This window comes from Anarrhichthys ocellatus, unplaced genomic scaffold (assembly GCF_004355925.1).
Source record: "Anarrhichthys ocellatus isolate YVR2014 unplaced genomic scaffold, GSC_Weel_1.0 scaffold37, whole genome shotgun sequence".
Taxonomy (NCBI): Eukaryota; Metazoa; Chordata; class Actinopteri; order Perciformes; family Anarhichadidae; genus Anarrhichthys; species Anarrhichthys ocellatus.
In genome coordinates this window covers 221,553-241,973 of record NW_022280067.1, presented here as the reverse complement: position 1 = coordinate 241,973, position 20,421 = coordinate 221,553, and the positions used below count along the sequence as shown (strand labels likewise).

Genomic DNA, 20,421 nt, shown 5'->3' with positions numbered 1-20,421 from the left:
TGTGTGTGTGTGTGTGTGTATATATATATGTGTGTGTGTGTGTGTGTATATATATATGTGTATGTATACAAGTGTATATATATATGTGTATGTACACAAGTGTGTATATGTGTGTGTGTATGTACACGTGTGTATATATATATGTGTGTATATACACGAGTGTATATATATATATGTGTGTATATACACGAGTGTATATATATATGTGTGTATATACACGAGTGTGTATATATATATGTGTGTATATACACGAGTGTGTATATATATGTGTGTATATACACGAGTGTGTATATATATACAACCATGTATATATATACGAGTGACACATATATATATATATACACACGAGTGTATATATATATATACACGAGTGTATATATATATACACGAGTGTATATATGTATACGAGTGTGTGTGTATATATATATATATGTGTGTATATATATATATATATAGATATCGATATATAGATATCTATATCTATATATATATATGACACATATATACAGTATATATATATGACACATATATGTATACATATGACACATATATATATGACACATATATATATATACATATATATATATGACATATATACAGTGGGTACGGAAAGTATTCAGACCCCTTTAAATTTTTCACTCTTTGTTTCATTGCAGCCATTTGCTAAAATCAAAAAAGTTCATTTTATTTCTCATTAATGTACACTCAGCACCCCATCTTGACAGAAAAAAACAGAAATGTAGAAATTTTTGCAAATTTATTAAAAAAGAAAAACTGAAATATCACATGGTCAAAAGTATTCAGACCCTTTGCTGTGACACTCATATTTCACATGCTGTCCATTTCTTCTGATCCTCCTTGAGATGGTTCTACTCCTTCATTGGAGTCCAGCTGTGTTTAATTAAACTGATTGGACTTGATTAGGAAAGGCACACACCTGTCTATATAAGACCTTACAGCTCACAGTGCATGTCAGAGCAAATGAGAATCATGAGGTCAAAGGAACTGCCCAAGGAGCGCAGAGACAGAATTGTGGCAAGGCACAGATCTGGCCAAGGTTACAAAAGAATTTCTGCAGCACTCAAGGTTCCTAAGAGCACAGTGGCCTCCATAATCCTTAAATGGAAGAAGTTTGGGACGACCAGAACTCTTCCTAGACCTGGCCGTCCAGCCAAACTGAGCAATCGTGGAAGAAGAGCCTTGGTGAGAGAGGTAAAGAAGAACCCAAAGATCACTGTGGCTGAGCTCCAGAGATGCAGTAGGGAGATGGGAGAAAGTTCCACAAAGTCAACTATCACTGCAGCCCTCCACCAGTCGGGGCTTTATGGCAGAGTGGCCCGACGGAAGCCTCTCCTCAGTGCAAGACATATGAAAGCCCGCATAGAGTTTGCCAAAAAACACATGAAGGACTCCCAGACTATGAGAAATAAGATTCTCTGGTCTGATGAGACCAAGATTGAACTTTTTGGCGTTAATTCTAAGCAGTATGTGTGGAGAAAACCAGGCACTGCTCATCACCTGCCCAATAGAATCCCAACAGTGAAACATGGTGGTGGCAGCATCATGCTATGGGGGTGTTTCTCAGCTGCAGGGACAGGACGACTGGTTGCAATTGAAGGAAAGATGAATGCGGCCAAGTACAGAGATATCCTGGAAGAAAACCTCTTCCAGAGTGCTCTGGACCTCAGACTGGGCTGAAGGTTCACCTTCCAACAAGACAATGACCCTAAGCACACAGCTAAAATAACAAAGGAGTGGCTTCGGAACAACTCTGTGACCATTCTTGACTGGTTTTGCAAAAATTTCTACATTTCTGTTTTTCTGTCAAGATGGGGTGCTGAGTGTACATTAATGAGAAATAAAATGAACTTTTTTGATTTTAGCAAATGGCTGCAATGAAACAAAGAGTGAAAAATTTAAAGGGGTCTGAATACTTTCCGTACCCACTGTATATGTATATATGACACATATATGTGTATGTATATATATGTATATATGTATATATGTATATATATCCACTGAACAACAAAAACTGAATCGGCTGCGCGGACACCAACACCAGAAGACTGGCAACTCTCGGGTATGAATATGCCATAATTGAGTGTTCGAGCGGCACCTGAAAATGAGTACATGCTCAGCAGGCATGAGAAGAGTTATTCTTAGGAGAATTTCTCTCTTACTTCACAATTCATTTGTTTTCAAGAGTATCTACTTCAAACATGATGACATATAAAACTGGCCCAAAGTTTGGTCTCTGGTGGGGTTTCCACTGACAGGAAAACTGATGTTTTAATTAGCTCAATTCCCAGAATGAGACACTAAATTACTCAGCTTGTATTCCAGGCTTTGCAATATTTATGAACTTTCGACTGTTAATTATCGACCAAAACACTGCCGAGAGAAACTCTTTTCAAATGTTTTGACATTTGCAGCAAAAATCTCCCAAATGAATTGAATTAATTCGGAGGACACTGGTTTAATGAGAAGTAAAAAAAAAAGTTATTGCTGTAACTGCAAACTGAAGGCCACTAGTTCACAATTAGTTCATGAAAGTTTCCCCTTCTACCAGTAGAGGGCAGCAGAGAGGCACCCACACTTTAGAGAGCGGACCCGCACTGAAAAAAAGTCTCTTCTCACTTCTTACTGCTGCACTCAACAAATGTGTGTGGAAACCAGTGGAGTGAACTTTAACAGTGCTCACTACCAAATTATGTGGAAACTCAAATCCAAGTTTATGTCAAATATTTGGGAGTGGTCATATCATCTTATCATCAAATAAAATATTTGCTTTTATCAATCCAACTCAATCTATTCATTTAATCCAAGTGTTGGTGTTGTTTCAACTCATTGTGGTATTTTCCAACACAATAAACGACACATTAAGTTGAACGAGACATTTCTCTCAAACTCTGATTATCAGCCCCGCATGAATCAATGAAGTTGACACATATAGACTCCTCAAGGATGATGCATTGGCGTATTTGGCGAGATGGCTCATAAATGACGTGGCTCAAAACCAACTAAATGATCACAAAGTAAATCGTAAAGATGATGTACAGGGCCCGCGATGAAAAAAAGAACGAGTTGCTGGGAAATGAGATTTAAAAAAAAAGCGCACCGTCTGCTGCCACGGTGTTTGGTAGAGTTTGGAGTTTTATTCGCATGCGTGAGGAAAAGTATCCCGAGTCTCTCACTCTCTGTTCTGGTGACATCAACCTAGAGAGAGAGAGAGGGAGAGAGAGGGAGAGGGAGAGAGCGCATTTTGGGGGAAACCTAAGTACAAATCTGTGTACCTCTCTCCAGGCGTAAGGCTACCAGTCTCACTGCGCCTCTGCTCTCTCAACTTATCCCCCCCTCCACCTCCACCACCACCACCACCACTGATTAGGCTACAACTCCTCTGCAACTCTCACTTTTTTACTCCCTGGCAGCCGAGGGGATGTTCCCTGGAAGGAGGTTACACCCCAGCTCAACATTTTCACCTTGGAGAGTTTAGGAGTCAGGCTGATAACTTCTTCTCGGAGAGTTTGTGAATGGGCAGCGTTCCGCGAGGAGACTTTTTTTTTACGCATCGAGTTGAGTGACGCGCTGCGAGATGTTTTAAAAACTTTTTTCTTTACAAGTGTCACTTCCAGGTCCTCATTCTCTGCCCTTTTTTTCTTCAATGGCAAGGGAGCGTTTTAAGGAGATTCTGACTGATCGAGTCTCTTGAGAGAAACTTCGGAGAACTTCTGCGCAGCGATTAATTTCGGTTCCCATCACTTCTTTTTTTTTTTTTTTTTTTTTTTTAATTATACCACATAGTCGAACGACCTCTCTTGACCTTTTTCGGGATCCTTACTTCCACAACGTCTACTTCCCACCCCGCGGATTTTCAATTAACCTCGGTTTGGAAGTAATTTCAGTGGATATCATGCCTCCGATGGGGCCGGAGAAGCGGGCTCCGCTATGCCGGGTTTGGGCTCTGGTTTTGGCGCTGCTGGTGTGCGCCGCTTCGGTGACTGGATGCCCACACAAGTGCAGCTGCTCCGGGTCGCATGTGGACTGCCAGGGTCTCGGTTTGAAGACCGTGCCGAAAGGAATACCGAGGAGTGCCGAGCGCCTGTAAGTGGAGTTTCATGACAGTTTAAGCAAATCTTATTGTCCGCCTGTCACCAGCTTTCTTAAATATGTTAGTGTGCCCCGTGGCCTTAGGGTGCGCGTTTCTTCCTTGGATTTTACACTGAAATCTTAAGAACAGTCATTTTCATTAATGCATTTTATTTTGCATTAAAATACCTTGTCCTATGATTGAACCTATATCAGCTCATACAGCTGAGTAACTTTTACTTTTTCCTTAAATTAGAAAATGGGATAAACATTTCTACCAAAGTCCATAAAGTTAATTGAAGTGTCATTTCAAACTTTTAGAGGCAATTTAGCCTGATAAGGCTGACAAATGGGAAAATAACCCACTCTTTCTAGTATTAGGCTATACATATATACTTATGCAAAACAAGGGGTCGTTTTTGGGATTGGTTACAAGTACCGTATATCTCCTGGCTGAATGAATACAATACTGCAATCCCTTTGGTTGTACACATAATATATGGTGCACATGATACTGCCCTAAAATTCACCAGTGACCCCAGTGAATGGAGGCAGTTAATAAAACAGTGCTGAAGCAGCTTTAGAGTGAGTAATTAAGTCTTTAAACAGGTCAAATCAAAAGGTGAGAAGACGCAGCGAGTTCAGCTTTTTATAATCTTCAACGCTCGCTTTAAAGTTAAGACTTACTAAAGTCTTTCACATGTTCCTTAATTTGGGCTGGATCCTCAGCGATTTGTGTGAACTCCTCTTCACACTTTTCTCTTGAAGAATTACTTTCAGCGTGATTTTTTTTTCGAAACCTGGTGACAGTTAGTTTCAAATGATATTCACTCCTAAGGCAGAGACAGACCCCTGACAGCCGCTGCTGCTGCCACCTCTAGCCTGATCTTGACACGTATACACCCCCGCAGCCACACACACAAACACACACCTATGCCGTTAAGGTATGGAAGTGATTATGCACGATAACGGAGCAGCCAAAAGCCCCGCAGGGGATCAACAACAGACCTAACCCTGAGACAACACACACAATCAGCAGGCTGGAGAGGGAAGTGGGGGGGGGGGGGCATGTTTGTTGATGCGTTGATGTGTGCATGTGGGGGTAGCAATGGATATGAACATATGATTGGCATACGTCCGTGCATTTCTTACTGTTTTAGATATGTTTGTGTATTTGTGTCCGCATGTTTGTGTTGGCGAGTGTGATTGTGTTGCTTGCGTGCGGTACGAGTGAGTGTGAACTTCGAGGCCCATACCTCTCCCATCCCGCCGGACTGTCGTGACCTCCCAGGACCTGTTGGCTTTTACGCAGCAATCACCCGAAGACATTTACACCCTAGGAAAATAAATAATTAGAGCGGGCTGTGATGGGGGGGGGGGTAAGGGGGTCCCCCCTGCCTCACGCTGGGGTCCCCGGGGTGGAATATTTGGGGTAGCAGTGCCCCCCCCCCCCACCCCCTCCCCTTTTCACTCCAGAAACTGTGTTTATGTTTCCCTGATTTATCCAGGTCAGTGTTTCAGCTGTGACTTTGGCCAAGAGTTGCTCTTTTCCTCCCTCTTTCTCTCCCTCTTTCTCTCCCTCTCTGCCCGCCTTCATCTTTCTTTGACTCTGCGCAGACATATTTTAGGGAGTCTAGGATGGGAAACATTAAAATGGATGAGATTGGAGTTCTAAAGGTTACGGCAGATGGGAAACTTTTCAGGAAAGAGAGATGAGTGTTATTGCCCTGAGCAGGGATTTGGCGTTGACAACTGCGGGATGAGGTCCACGTGGACAACAGATAGCAACAAAGGTGCCAAGTTTGTTAAACGTTATGAGTAAAACTGCTAATTTGCATCGAAGTAAAGTTCCAACAATTCTTGAATATCTCCTTAACTTTACAGCAGTAATACTGAATATCGACATGATCAATGTTTTTATCCCGTTTCACCTTTTTATTTTCAAAACGGCACTTATTTGCAACTGTTCGTTGTAGCCTAAGGGAGAGCAATTGGACCTTCATGTTGTTTCAACAAATACATAAACTCATCATTTGGTTAGTTGTGAATGAAAAACAAATGCCACTCTGTGACTTTTTATGTCAATCGTGACTGGAAAACGGGACAAGACGCTGACGTGTTCGTAGCTTTTGAGAGTAAAACTTCACCTTACATTTAAAAATTCTAATGGTGATCAAAACTTACAACTCTTTTCTGATTTTGGTGTTTGGTTGTGTCTCATGGTGAAGTATTGGTTTTCTTTATAGACTCAGCGTTTTGCAGAAATGTTCAGTTACATGAGGATAAATCCATAGAGAGGGAGAAGTACAGTATTCTCCACCAATAGTAGTCCCACCACACCAGAGTACAAGACCACAAGATATGTGGTGTTCGAGTAAGGGACATGCCTCTCGCCTTATCTTGAGTGGAAAATCTTTTTCAGCTTCTACTGCACTGCTCCCTTTATCGCGCTCGCTCAAGCCACATGTACCGAACAAAATACTCTCTCTCGACTCTGTGGAGGTTACTGAAAACAAATGTAGAAAGTCGCTCTTACGTGAAGAAGAAGAACACGACACAGATCGAAGGAAATGGGGCACAAGTCAAAGGCTTCATGATGAAATAACTTCAGGATGTAGTTTTATATTTGTACTTTGAAGGCACTTGGCAGCCTAGAAAGTCCAAATGGATAATGGTGGAAAAATCACCAGTGTGGTCCTTTTTTAACCTGTAGAGTTAGTCCCCATTTACTCTTTTTATTGCTAACACAGTTACTTTAAATCCAGTTCGTTTCCACCACCTCCAGAAGTGAAGAGTGAGAGCAACAGTCAGAGCTAGAGTCCACCTGTCATAAGTACAAAATGAATCTCTTTGAAAGCCCCCGTTTTCTTCACTATTGTAAACAGAGCATTTGGAAAGGTTAACGAGAAAAAAAACTGTGGTCGCCTCAACTGTTCACTTAACATACACACACACACACACACACATGCACTCACAGGCAGCCTCACAGATTACCTCAGGCCAGTCAATTCCGTAATGTCCTCCTTGGGAAGCCACTTGAGACCTCATTTGCATATAATTTGAGTGGAGGGTTTGGGGGGAGGCTTAACAGGCTTAACGAGGTTGGGTAAAATGGATTGGAAAACAGGGACGGCTTTTCTCTCCGGGGTCCAATTCACACCTGCCCAACAGGGACTGGATATATACCCACACACACACACACACACACACCCTGGAGTGTTGATTTTTAGTCTGCAAATTCCAAACTGTTGCCCCAACTGCAGTGAAACGAGGGGAAATTGAGGCCTGTAAACTCTAAAAGGGTGCCTTCTATTGGTTGAGCTGCAATCAGGACAATTTTTTTTGTGTTATATGTATGATGACATATGTTTTCTGTATGTCAAACTGAGTGTTGATGTGCGTGTTTGCAGTTGAGCGAGTTCACTGCTGGAAGCGGCAAGCTGCCTGAGCCAACTTAACACAAACTAATTCTGATTTTAACTCCCTATTTTTCTTTTCCCTCTCTAATGGCACTTTGAGGAAGTTTTGGCAAGTTATTTTTACGAGCAACACCTTCTATACTTTCTAAAGCCTCATCTGGCACAAGACGGAGGTCTTTCTTTCTTATTTCCCTCCTCAACTCTTCCTCTTAACATCAGCTTTGTTTCTCTTTCCGACGTCTCTCGTTCTTTCTTCCCATCCCTCTACCTTCCTTTGTTCTCCTTTGTGTTAACTTCCTCCATTTCTTATTCCCACCCTTGCCTCACTCCACCTTCTATTCTGCCCCATCTCGCTCTCCCTTGCCTCCTCCCTGCCTCTCCTCACCAGTCTCTCTCCGACCTCCACCTCCTGCTCCAACACACACTCACACACACACACTGTCAGTTTGCCAGCAGCATCTCTCCAGTGGAGTTTTCACAGCTCCCATTTCCCCTCAGCGTGCCAACCTACCACAGAGCGCACACTGAGATCCTGCCACTGTGTGTGTGTAAGCATCAGTGTGTGTGTGTGTGTGTGTGTGTGTGTGGGGAGTGGACACACACATGCTCCAGCCTCTGCTTCTGGCTCTTATCAAAGCTTGGTGTTGATTGGTCAATGGACGCAGTAACCACCACACCCTCAACTATGAAATGGCATTCCATGGTGGGACTGGAATGTTTGTGCGTGTGTGTGTGTTTGTGATTTTTACTTTGGTGCTTACCTGTGCATGAAGCAAACCAGCTAATTTGTGCTGACGAAGTTCCCGTCCCCTAAATTAAGAATAATCTGATGGGATCAATAACAATCTCTTTCACTGCAGTACTGTGGCGTTCGCTCCAGTTTTTGGCCTCTCTTCTTTCAGTTGTGACCTGAGCATTCGCCTGAAGTCACTGCAAACAACTAAAAAGTCGGATAAGTCAAAGATGCACTGCCATGAATCTCCGCTGACCATGCTGTGCTGGTTCTTCACCGACTTTTGTGGAAACCACGGAGCTAATTACTAAGTCAGCACACATGCTTTGGGGACTTGAATTGAAGCCACCGTTCAGTGAAGACTGTTCTTTACTGTTGGGTTATGATGGTGATGTAATACATCTGAGGACCAGCCGAGGGTTATTGCTCTACCAGACAAGTCTAAACTAAGAAGCAAAAGCCACAATGAGCTTGCTGTTCTCAGCCTCTTAATGTCGCGCCTATCATCTGCGGCCATCTCGTGGTCACCATTTTGTGCCCTTCCAACTATGTTTGAGCCGGTCATGGTATGCCGAATGGCACAAGTGAGGGTAACCAATATTTAGTCTGCAGTTCTAGGTCAGTGGGTGATATTCTCCTCCCCAAGTTTCTCCAGCATGCGGGCGGTTGACCTTTCTCTAAATAATGACTTTCAGTCGGCCAAGTAGGCAGCAAGCTGGCACTGACGGTGGGCACTGCCCTGCTGGGAAACAGAGCAATCTGGCAGCATTTAAACACTGTATTCACATGTGCTTCACACACTAACAATATACACACTCACTGGCATACGTACATAGAAATATATGCAGACAAATGAATGCACACTTGCATCAATGTACACATAATTGGACTGCACTTGCGAGGACCCTCACTGACATAATGCATTCCTAGGCCCTTACCCTAACCTTCATCACAACTGTGCCAAACCCCAACCTAACCTAATTCTAAACGTGTCCCTCAAAGGAAAAGTACAGTACATTACAACTTGAGTCCTATGTGTTACATTCACATGCTGACATCTGGGAACATCGCTACCAGGAAGCATGAGAAGTTAGAAGTTAGGAGACTGGACAGGTTGTAAACAAGTCAACAGTTAACAACATTATCTAAAACATTTACACTATATTAGTAGGATAAGCTAGAAGTGAGCACACATGAAATCCCTCTTTGCTCAGAAACAACCGTGTGTGTCAAAGTCGGACCAATTTTCTTAACTGTGATGGATGTTCACCGCGAATAATTTGGGTGATTATTTCACAGTTTACCCTCATTTGCTCTTCAAAGTAAGTTTTGCTAACCTGGGGGTTGGTTCAACATCTCTATGATCGTCTGACGGCTTGCGGTCCTGGCTTTTTTTGTTTTTACTTGGAGTGTAACGCGATATAATTACAGATAAGAATGAAGATTTGATGGCCAAAACTACCAAAATAAGACCCAGGTTGTATGAAACTATAATTGTCTTATAACAATAACCCTTAAACAAACCCTTTGAAGTAGCGAACGCCAGCCAAAAAATAATCGTCAGTCTCAAGGTCTTGAAATGGGTCCTCACAAAGATAGTACAAGAACAAAGATACGAGCATGAAAAAGGTACTTTTATATTCCAAATGAAAACATCCACATGAATGGGAAGATAATTGAAAAAGGAGAAGTTACGCATGCAGCCAGCCAGCCACACACACACACACACACACACACACACACACAGACTGCACACTCATCATTAGGCAACAGGCATACACGCTCCCATGCTTTCACCGGATTAAACATGCAATTGGTTGTAGTTGGAAACTTTGACAGACAACGAGAGAGAGAGAGAGAGAGAGAGAGAGAGACTGCGTCACATAGAAACAACCCAGAGTCACGAATGAGCCTCTGTGACTTTCTCTGCCGAAACAGAAGTCCTCAGACCGGAGGACTTCAGAGTGTGTGTGTGTCATACTGTAACGGCAGTCTGGGTCTGTGCGTGAGTGAGTGCGTGCGTGCAGTGCGCTTGGAGTCGTTTGATGTTAACAAGCTATGCCACTGTTTTGTTAGGCCACTGTCACCAAAGCAACACATTATATCCCTTCTGCAGGGACTTTCTTTTGCTCGCGGTGTGTTTCTGTGTGAGTGTGTGTGTGTGTGTTTATTTGTGTGCATGCAATAATTGTGTACACTACGACAGTGTGACTTGCACCATAATTTCCCCTTTCCGGTCCGATCTTCGTCCAAGCCCAAAGTGACGGAGCTGTTTATGTTGCAGCTGGGAGCTGATGGAGAAGCCTGTCACTGCACTTTGCATGTGTGTTCCTCCATCTCTCGCCGTCTCTCTCAAGCTTTGCCTCTATCATTCACTTTCTCTCAGTCTCTCGTTCATCTTAACCTCTCGCATTCTCTTATACTTTTTTTTTTTTTCTGACTTGGCCTCTGTTGAGGAAGCAGCAGGCCTTGTTCTTGTCAAGTGGCCTCCCGGCGGCCAAATTACCCCTCCACCCCCACCCCATTTACTTACAGTACAACAGTAGTAAATCTAGACAAAAGCAATGCAGCCCAATAAACTCCGGCAAAGAAAAGAGCTAACCAAATACAGCGCGGGTTTATAGCCCTCTTGGCTCGTGACTCCAAAGAAAAGGATGCTTGCAGACGACTCCCTGATGTGGTCAAGCCTGCGTGGTCAACAGTGACACCAAACTATGAGTTTCGTTAGGCTGACATGGCGTAGAGGCGAGGAGGGGGAGAGAAACCAATTGTGACGGACAGAAAACAAAGCAATGGAGGATGAAATGAGGAAGGGAGACACAGAAGGGGGACGCAGTACTCAATGCTATCCTATCACTGCATCAACAAGTAATTCAAAAAGACGGAGACATAAACAGGAGAGGAATTGGAGGAGTGCAGATGAGACGGAGGGAGCTGTATTGTGCATCATTCAGACAGGATTCCCCTTTATGGAGTGAAATTAGTGTGCAAGGAAAGTATTTTACTGACTAAAGGCTCCTTTATCATCAGTGTCTCTGCTGCTCTTCCTCTCCTCTCTCTCTTTTTGTTTTCGGGGAAATAAATTCTCCCATATTTTCTTTAGTTTCTCTGTGAGCATTCTAGACCTTGCAAATGTCAAGAATAAGCAGAGTAGCTTATTTGTACAAACAGAAAATAATTACCCATTGTGACAAATGTGTGGTGAGGAACATTGGCCGGATGAAATGTTAAATGTCAAGTGTCAGAATGTTTCCGAGAAGCTTGCATAGCCTACACGAGAAACAATCTCCAACAGTGGCATCAGTGTCTCGCTGCAGTGGCAGTAAACGCATCACACCAGGCAAACCTTTGTCTTCCAAACAGATTCCCCTCAACCCTCAGTGCCGTTAGCAAGTACTTGCTTTTTGCTGTGTACGTATATTCTGCTGTGGCTGAATTTGATGGCTTTTAATTCAAAATCATATTTTGAGTTTAATCATATTATTCAGATCTTCATGTGTGTACTACTCCACAACAGAGGGTCGATGTAAAGATTGTGTTTGGTTTTAAAGGCAGTGCCACAGATGAGTTTGAGAAAGTAAGATTTCTTTATGTTCGGCCGTAAAACTTTAAATTTATGGACACTGAGTCTACATGATATCGATGTGAGCCTTTAAAATGCCTGCCATGTGTGATTTTAAAAAGGACATGGTGTCCTCAAAGGTAGCTCTTGTATGAGTGTGTCTGTATACCTTTTGCAGCGTGTGTGTGTGTGTGTGTGTGTGTGTGTGTGTGTGTGTGTATATGATGTGAATGCCCAAAACCTCCAAGTGATGATTGCTGTGCATCCCAGAGAGCAGTTCTGTAATATGAGAGAGTTCGCTTCCTATTAGTATCACTGTGACAGAGATTCAAAACAGCAGTAAACGGTCACACGGGAGACCAAATGTTCCACAGAACCCCCAAATTTTCCAAAACTTGTAGATCCTGGTAAACTCTCGTAGACGATACATGGTTTGCAAACGGAGACGAGGACTGAACATGTCGTTCTTTTGAATGCTTTCCTTGATTACATCTCTTACTTTCAGAATTCATGTTGTACATGGGAATTTTTTATTTTTTTTTACTGTAATAGAGAACTTGTTCTACTAGACCCAGTCTGCCTCGTCTTGTATACATGAGTTCTTTATAAGTCTCATACTAAAATATGTTAACTACATTCATTTAGAATGTTCAATCTATTTTGGCTGCGTTGGTAAATCTAATCTGAAGCTCTACTCCAAAATGAGAGCGGACGGGTAAGTTAAAGTGGATAAAAGAAAAACTTTCCTATCGACATATATATATATATATATATATATATATATATATATACCGTATAATGCAAAATATTGCCCCTTGTTCAAGCTTAGACAGTAAGGATGACAATTATTAGGTTTTTTTGCAAACTGATTATCTTTCACTTTTTTTCTTCCTGGCAGCAGGGGCTATACAACTACTTTGACAAGTAGTCTACACTTCTGTTAACCCAGTGTCCTTATTGGTGTACAGATTCAATGTTTACATTACTTTTAGCTCTTGTTTATGGTATCTCATCTTTTTCTGCTTTGTAGTCACTATCATTGACTTTGTTGCCCAATTTCACAATTGCTTCCAGGAAAAACTACAAAGGCCTTGTCTTTAACCTTTATTGGACGTGGGGTTTAGCTTGCTACAGAGATGTACACCTGCATGCAAAGAGAGAGCACACTAATTTGTCTAATTTGATTTAATTGCAAACCATTATCGTTTTCTTTCGGCTACATATGTGATGTTTTTCATGCTCTGACTGGTTTGGCTTCTGAGCTTTCTTCTCCTTCAGTCGAGCTTCATATCAAGCCAGGTTACAATTAGTGATTAGATCAAAAAAGTCTGAGCAGGTGTTGCTCAATGTCATATCAGAACATTTGAAGTAGATGGATTGCAGCTGCATTGAAGGGTAATGTTGAAGCAGCTTGACGCCTGCCCTCTGCTTCTGGTGACAGACACACTTGTAGAGAGCGTGGTGCTCGCAGGAAAAGGAAGAAGGCAATTAGGATTCATTTGCGTAACTGAGATTTCGAGAGCGAAATTGAGCATACCTATCAGAGAGAGAGAGAAAGGAGGATATAGAACAAGAAAGGAGGAATGAGAAAGTGAAGCGGTACAAGAGCCTTGTGGAAAATACCAGGAGATTAGGACAGGAAGCGAGCGCATTCGGAAATGAAGCGTTGGACGCAGAACAACAAAGGATGAAAGGGAAAGGATGGAGCGATAGAGAGATAAGGACGCAGTGCCCGATAGAGTGAGAGACAAAGTGGAAACAAGGAAATGTCACACTGCCAGAGACAGAACAGAGAGAGGAAACTGTTAGCCGCAGTTAATCGTTATTCCTCATTGTGCTCCCAGATAGAGAGAAAAATGACAAAGGTCAAGAAAACAAAAACAGGACGGATTGAAATAGGAAGAAGAGCACAACTGACCGGCCAAAAACCAGACATTTTAAATCATGTCTTCTCTTTTGCAGGTCAGTCTAACTTTTCATTCCATTCAGATTCCTCTCTAATAGTTATTTCTCCGTTTGTTTCTCAGTAAAGCTGTGCCGTAAGCGACTCAGGCCTTCACACACCAAACGCGCGTGTGTGTATGTGTGTGTAAAGTCAACCAGTATCATGGCCCAAAGCAGCCAGACTGTAAGGTTCACTGGTTTCACTGGTCTGGGTTGAGATGCGGTGGGGAGCTGCCTTTGTGCGTGTGTTGTATGGTACGTTAATTCTTCAAACACCTGCTGCTTGCATTCTTGTCTTATCCCATTGTCGCAAACACGCACACACATGCGCGCCTTACCTATCTGCCCGTAATAGAAACAAACAGCGGTTAGAGCTTTTGTGCCTCTCGTTAGTTGTCAGACTGGCAGCTGGTCAGTTAAATTTAAAGCTAAGCTAAGCCTGCGTAAAAATGGCCGCCTCACTAGCTTGAAGTCGTTCAGATCCTCTGCAGAGAGTTTTTTTTTAATCATTTTAGGTTGGCCGCAAAAATGTGCTCTACAGCAGAATGATATTGTTTTGAAGTGTAACGGGAGCCCGCTGTTTCTCAGCTCTTTTCAAACAACTTTTAGGAATTTCTCCAAAATATCTGTGTGAAACAAAGGCCTTACTGTACAGGATTATGGAAGTCCATAACTCAATGCATGACACTCTGGCAGCTTCCAAGGTAGCGAGAGTGGATGAACTAACTCCTATATGAAGGCTTATGATGGAGCATTGCTTTAGTTCAGGCAGAGCACTGAAGCTGCTCTTTCATTACTGCTGATCGACGTCAGGTGTGTGATTTATGCGTCACAATCATCGGCTCACTCGCCAGACTTGTGGCTTCCAGCTGATTAGTAACATCCAAACATATACAAACAGGTGTGAAGCTCAGCCATGATAACCTGACGCCTCTCACTACTAATCTGCTGACACTCTTTTCCCTCCACCCACCAGCTCCAACCACTTAAGATTTTGATATTTCATATATTAATTAAGATTGAATGTTCGTGTATGTGCTTATTCGAGGGGATTAGTTCTCCCTTCAGAATTGTCGCTGCTGTGCTGAGTCTTTGAGAGCCAAATGAAGTGTGTAGCCGTTTCCTATAAACGATCAGTTCTGTGATGTAAGTGAATCTGACTGAAACATAGTTAAACTGTAAAGATTGTTTGTAACTGCTCACTCTTCATTGCTTTACTGTAGTTGTTGATGCATATCCATTAATGACAAATGTAGAGGCGAGCCCCCCCACTGTGTAATCATTTCACCCTGCTGTAAGCTGCAGAATAATATTGATCCACATCCTTTTACATCAGCACAATAGCAACAGCAAGTGTTATATTTCAATATTTAAACTTGGTCCATTTCTGTGGAAATCAGACCAATCAGTCCATTAAGTCCTTTCCTGGTTATTGGACCAACAATGAAAATAATATATACAGTTTTGTATGTACTTTAGTAACATTGACAAAATATTAAGATTGTGGGATTTAAAATAGTATTTGTTATACACGTGAGTTTTCTGAGACGGCAAATTATGAATTCATGAAGGATGTTACTGGCTGTTTACGTTTCAAAGAGCGTCTAGACGCCATACTTTTCACCTTTTTGTTTCTGGATACAGCCCTGCGACTTGGTGTTCTTTTTGTTTGAACATGTTATCATTTAATTTCACACCACATCTCGCTTTGCTCTGGCAGTGACCTTGGCTTTCTCACTTGTTGGGCGGTGACATTAGATGGGGTGATGGCGCTCCACCTGGCCCTGTATCCTCACTGTTTGTTTGAGTCAAGAGTGGTTTCCCTGGTGAGAGCACACGTTTTCACTGTGACCAGGAGAAAGATGGAGATAAGGATGGAGAGATTAGGGGAAAAGGCGGAGGTAAAAAAACAACAACAGCAGAAGAGTGGGAGAATGTAGCCAACTGTAAAAGAGGGAGAGATTGAGATAAAAGAGGAGAGATTAGGGGGAGGCAGAAAAACTGAGGAAGGCGAAGAAAAAGTGTTTAGTCAACTGTGAAAGATAAGACGTGAGAGATTGAAAGAGGGGGAGACACTGTAAACGGGGGGGATCAGAGAGAAAAAAGAAAAAGTGGAGGGTAAGGCTGGGATCATGGAAGGAAAGCTGACTGTGAAGGACCGACAGATTGACGTTAAAGTGTGAATAGGGAACGGAGAGATGGCAGATATATGGAGGGAAGGAGGAAGGGGAAAACAAAACACTGAAAGAAAGTGAAAAGATGAAGACAGACGGATAGCAGAGGGGTAGGACAGGGAGGACATGATGGAGAGATGTGGAGAGATGTTGAACAGAAGCATTGGGATTGGTTGCTGCCTCAGAGTCCCTCAGAAGTGAGTGGATACTTGAAATTACAAGTCAACAAAGAAAATAAAACAGTTTCTTTCATCATGGAAGCGACTCTTTCCTCAAGTTGAAAATGACAAATCAATGCTGTATTGAATTTTTCACCGCGTCCAAGAGGGCTTATCAAGCTGCTTCGCTTTCCAAGGAACTGGCAATTACACACACACACACACACACACACACACACACACACACACACACTCACGCACTGAAAGCCTGTGACAAGATCCAGCAGCATCGAGTGTGGATGACGGGGAAGTGGCTCGCTGTCAGAAACTTATCTGGTGTCTGGAGTGCACTGGCAAGATGGATGAGGCTCCGAATCATCGTGAATTTCCTCTCTGTTTTTGAAACAAAAATATCGTTTTTCATGTTGTGGCTGCTTCCAAATGCTTGGATCCCTTGATGATGTGGGTTTATCTGTGATTACAAGGAATGCAACATTATTATAACGGAAACATCATCTTTGTGGTTTAAGTTTCAGACAGTCAGTTTATTGACACATTGCAAAACTATTTTTGCTTTATTTTTGGCATTGTATGCCTTAATTAGTTACTTGACAGGTAGTCTGGATCCCCGGATGTGGACTGTGGATATAAGCCTGCCATTGGCCGCATATTACTCTTTCGCATTCTCCTTCCGTTTCTCAATCTCCGCCATCTACTTTGGTTTAAAGAAATTTAAACTAGCCGGAGTGATTTTCCCCCCTATAACAGAAAGAGAATAGATGCAGCCGGGCCTTTTTCCAGAGCTGACACAGCGCTGTGGAGCAGCACAACACTGACGCATCATCATCTTATGACTTTGTTAACGTCAACGTTTTAACAAGCAGTTCCCTATTTACACAATTGGAAAACACGGGGCAACGTTAGCATTCCTTCCAAAATAAATCAATTTAAAGTCCTTTCAGCTCTTTTTTGGTCTCCACCAAATATCTGTCTCCTGTATCCTGTCTTGCTCTGCAGTTTTGGCCGAAAACGTTTTCTCATATCAAGAATCCTCAAATAGAAACCCTTCCTAATGGGACCTCATTCTGAGAACTTATGTTGTTGCTTATGATTTATAACAGTCTGTACTGTAGTGGCCGGGGATCTTTGATCAGCAGTAATTTCACGTGACCTCGCATAGCATCAGATGAGATGTTGAAACTATTCGTTGCCCTAGAGCCCTTTCAAGGACCCCCGTTGGACTCCTGGACCCAATTTTACGCTTTGGGGAGAGCTGCCCTCGCCCACACCAGCCCTCCTCCCTGTCTCAGGCCGGAGTATGGCTCTTATTAGTGGCCCTTGCCATGGCAGCTTGGAGAAGCCTTTTGAAACCTAATATGGTCTTAAATCAGATTTATAAATGTTTAGGTGTATTATGAAAAAAACACACGCAGGCCTACTTGGCAAAACCTGACTCTGTTTATGTGTGTGTGTGTGTGAGTGAGAGAGGGCGAGTGAAGGCTTACAAAGTGAAGGGAGAGAGAGTCGTGTGTGTTTGTGAAATAGGAAATTGTGTGTGTTGTTTGTCCGCGCTCGCTTGTGTGTGTGTGTGTGTGTGTGTGTGTGTGTGTTTTTTTTTCCTTGCCCTAATTCCTCCAGTACGACAGCGTTTCAATAAACAGCAAACCCGTATAAAGGGAACCAGTCTATACACACACACTCAGCCAGTCAGTTCACATTGCAGTGTGCATACATTGTGCACACGTAGTTAAAACAGATTGAATGACAGCCAGGAAACACGATAAGCTTTTAAACTCTGATGATGGAAAGAGAAAATAATTTCATCCCACTTCTTTTTTTTTTTTTTTTTTGGAAAATTTGTAAATAAGTCGGATCGGCAGCAGCGCTAAGTGTGTGGAAAGAAGTGTGAGTGTGTGCGCAGAATTTTCCTGGTGCCTGTACGGTAGGAGTGTTTGTGTGTTCTGGTTTCTGTTTGTTTGTGTTTGTTTGTGTGTGTGTGTGTGTGTGTGTGTGTGGGCTCATGTGCTGTGGGCCGTTCTCACGCTCTGTCCCGCTAACACATTCACTAATTTGACTGAGCGAGAACACACACACAGAGACCCACGAACGCAGGCACACATGTCGTTCCTCACTGATGTTCATTCGCTCTTAAGCATTTTTTATAATGAAATTGTAAGCTTTGAAGATTCACTGTGTTACATTAACTTCATACTGATGATTAAACTCATTATTAATGTAACCTTTGTGTTTCTCTCTCTGTAGGGATTTGAACAGAAACAACATCACCAGAGTCACTAAAGTGGACTTCTCTGGCCTCAAGAACCTCAGGATTCTGTAAGTCTGTTTCTGTCTTTGTTTCTGTCATCATTTTGTGTTGATAAACCGTTCGCTGCTGAAAGGTTGTTAAGCCAGGTTGTTCAAATTACGTCGAATGTTTCGGTCTCTCTTTTGGTTCCGTCATGTTTATTTGTTCCTGGGATCGTGTCCAAAGATTACAGACCTCATGTAAAAACTTTGTATTCTTATCCCCAACTTCTCTTTGTTTTTTTTTCTGTTTGCTCGTATGAGATTTCCAAGCCGGAGAAAATTCTAAGAACAAGGAAAGCTGGGAATGTGGCGAATTCTCTGAAATCACTCGAACCTGCCGCTTAAGAACAAATCACTTTATACGATCTGTTCTTGCATGAGCTCACTCTTAACGGACACGAGGTGCTTCACAAAACAACTGCAAGTGTAGGGCTACTGCAGGGCTACTGTAGGATTAAAGAAATGTAAGTAGTCTTTGATCAAATAACTGTAGCACTGAAAGAACATGCTTTTGCTAAATGTTTGATAGCTTCAAATAGCTTTAAGCAGATGTTGTAGCTTAACATCAAGTCTTTTATCCCATGGCGTGACATATTTCAGTAAGAAACATCCATGTTGTAGATGTTTGTTTTACAAAGCGTCCCATCTCCAACAGCAAGTTTTAACCGTGTAGGGGATCTTTCTCACCTCAGACAAATGGCTTCAGTTGTGTAAACATAATCACACCTCAACACAATTGGCGGATCAGAAAATGCTCATATGAGTTGCTGTCAAACAACCCACTGAGTCATTTAGATATGAGGATCTCATGTTTATTCTACCAGGTACCAGCAGGTCTATTATGAACTCATTGTTGTCCTCATTGTGACTGTATTTGTTTCTTTACAAGGAATCCCATTAACAAAAAAAAACTGCCATGTTGGAGCAATTAGGCGAGTGCTATAGTTACCTAATAGGCCTGTATATGGCTATAGGGGAAACAAGTCTCTATAAAATAAAGTTTCCCGTCCTAATTAGGGATTTCAGAGCAGCAGAGAATGCACGTGTCTTATCTAAGGAGTTGAATCCCCTAATTATTGCATATTTATGAGGTTAAATAATATAGTAATAATGAGCTGACACGCCGAGCAGCAACACTCCCATTTGTCAAACAAACAATATGTTTAAACTGGTGCAGATATGACGGTATGCAGAGATGAACTGCTGAAACAAATGTTGCACTTTCTACATTGTTTGCAAGAAAGTTTGAGTCATGTTTCATATGAAGAAAAGATAACTCGGAATTTACTCCCATGTCTCTCCAAACAATAGTTAGGGAGTGCTGAAGTTTTTGAAAGTTGTGCAATACTGGGACATCATACCAGAGATACCAGAATGCCTTTGAAAAATGAGAAATGAGAAACAGACATTTGAGATTCTTTATAGATGCTGTGATACACAGGGGATCTGTATAAAGTTGTGCACATGCTATTAAACTTCAAGAAAATAAAAAAAGGAAATTGATGCTTTATATTTCTACAATGTACACAGAAGGGTTGTTGGTCCACTGTACACAGTAATTGCTTCTTCTCTGCATACTGGCCACAAAGAGCTGAACTAACTTGATGTGTCATAACTGGTGATTCCAACCATTGTGATATACTCTCTGTTCAGAAATGTGTTTTGTCTTTGGGACTTAAAAAAGAAAATAAAACAGCTGAGCCTGACCGACACAATGACTTCCAAAGGCAATTTATTGACTACAGACTTAATATATAGCTGTCAGGAAACATCTCAACATCATCTTTTTTCTTATTATGAGTCTTCTTCATTCTGTTGTCATCTTTGATGCTCTTGAAAAACCTCCTGACATGCTAAAGTCATTGCTGATGATCTAACTCGTCATATCTGAACGGCTGCACCCGACAGGAGTGTGACTCCCCGTCTCCTCTCAGCTGTCCTAATTGACCTCAAGGGCTCTCTCACTATCCTGCCTCAAGTGGCTCAAATGTGTGTGTGTGTGTGTGTGTGTGTGTGTGTGTGTGTGTGTGTGTGT

The 20,421-nt window shown here is 42.2% G+C and overlaps 1 protein-coding gene across 1 annotated transcript in view; it reads left to right on the top strand.

Moving 5' to 3' along the window:
* The first annotated feature begins 3,372 nt into the window (after window positions 1-3,372).
* slit3 (slit homolog 3 (Drosophila)) overlaps window positions 3,373-20,421 on the top strand; it is a 229,059-nt gene continuing 212,010 nt past the window's right edge. Inside the window, exons 1-2 of the mRNA XM_031867001.1 lie at window positions 3,373-4,104; window positions 18,342-18,413. Coding sequence (XP_031722861.1) covers window positions 3,914-4,104; window positions 18,342-18,413 — 263 coding nt within the window. The 5' untranslated portion in view covers window positions 3,373-3,913. The remainder of the gene's footprint in view (window positions 4,105-18,341; window positions 18,414-20,421) is intronic.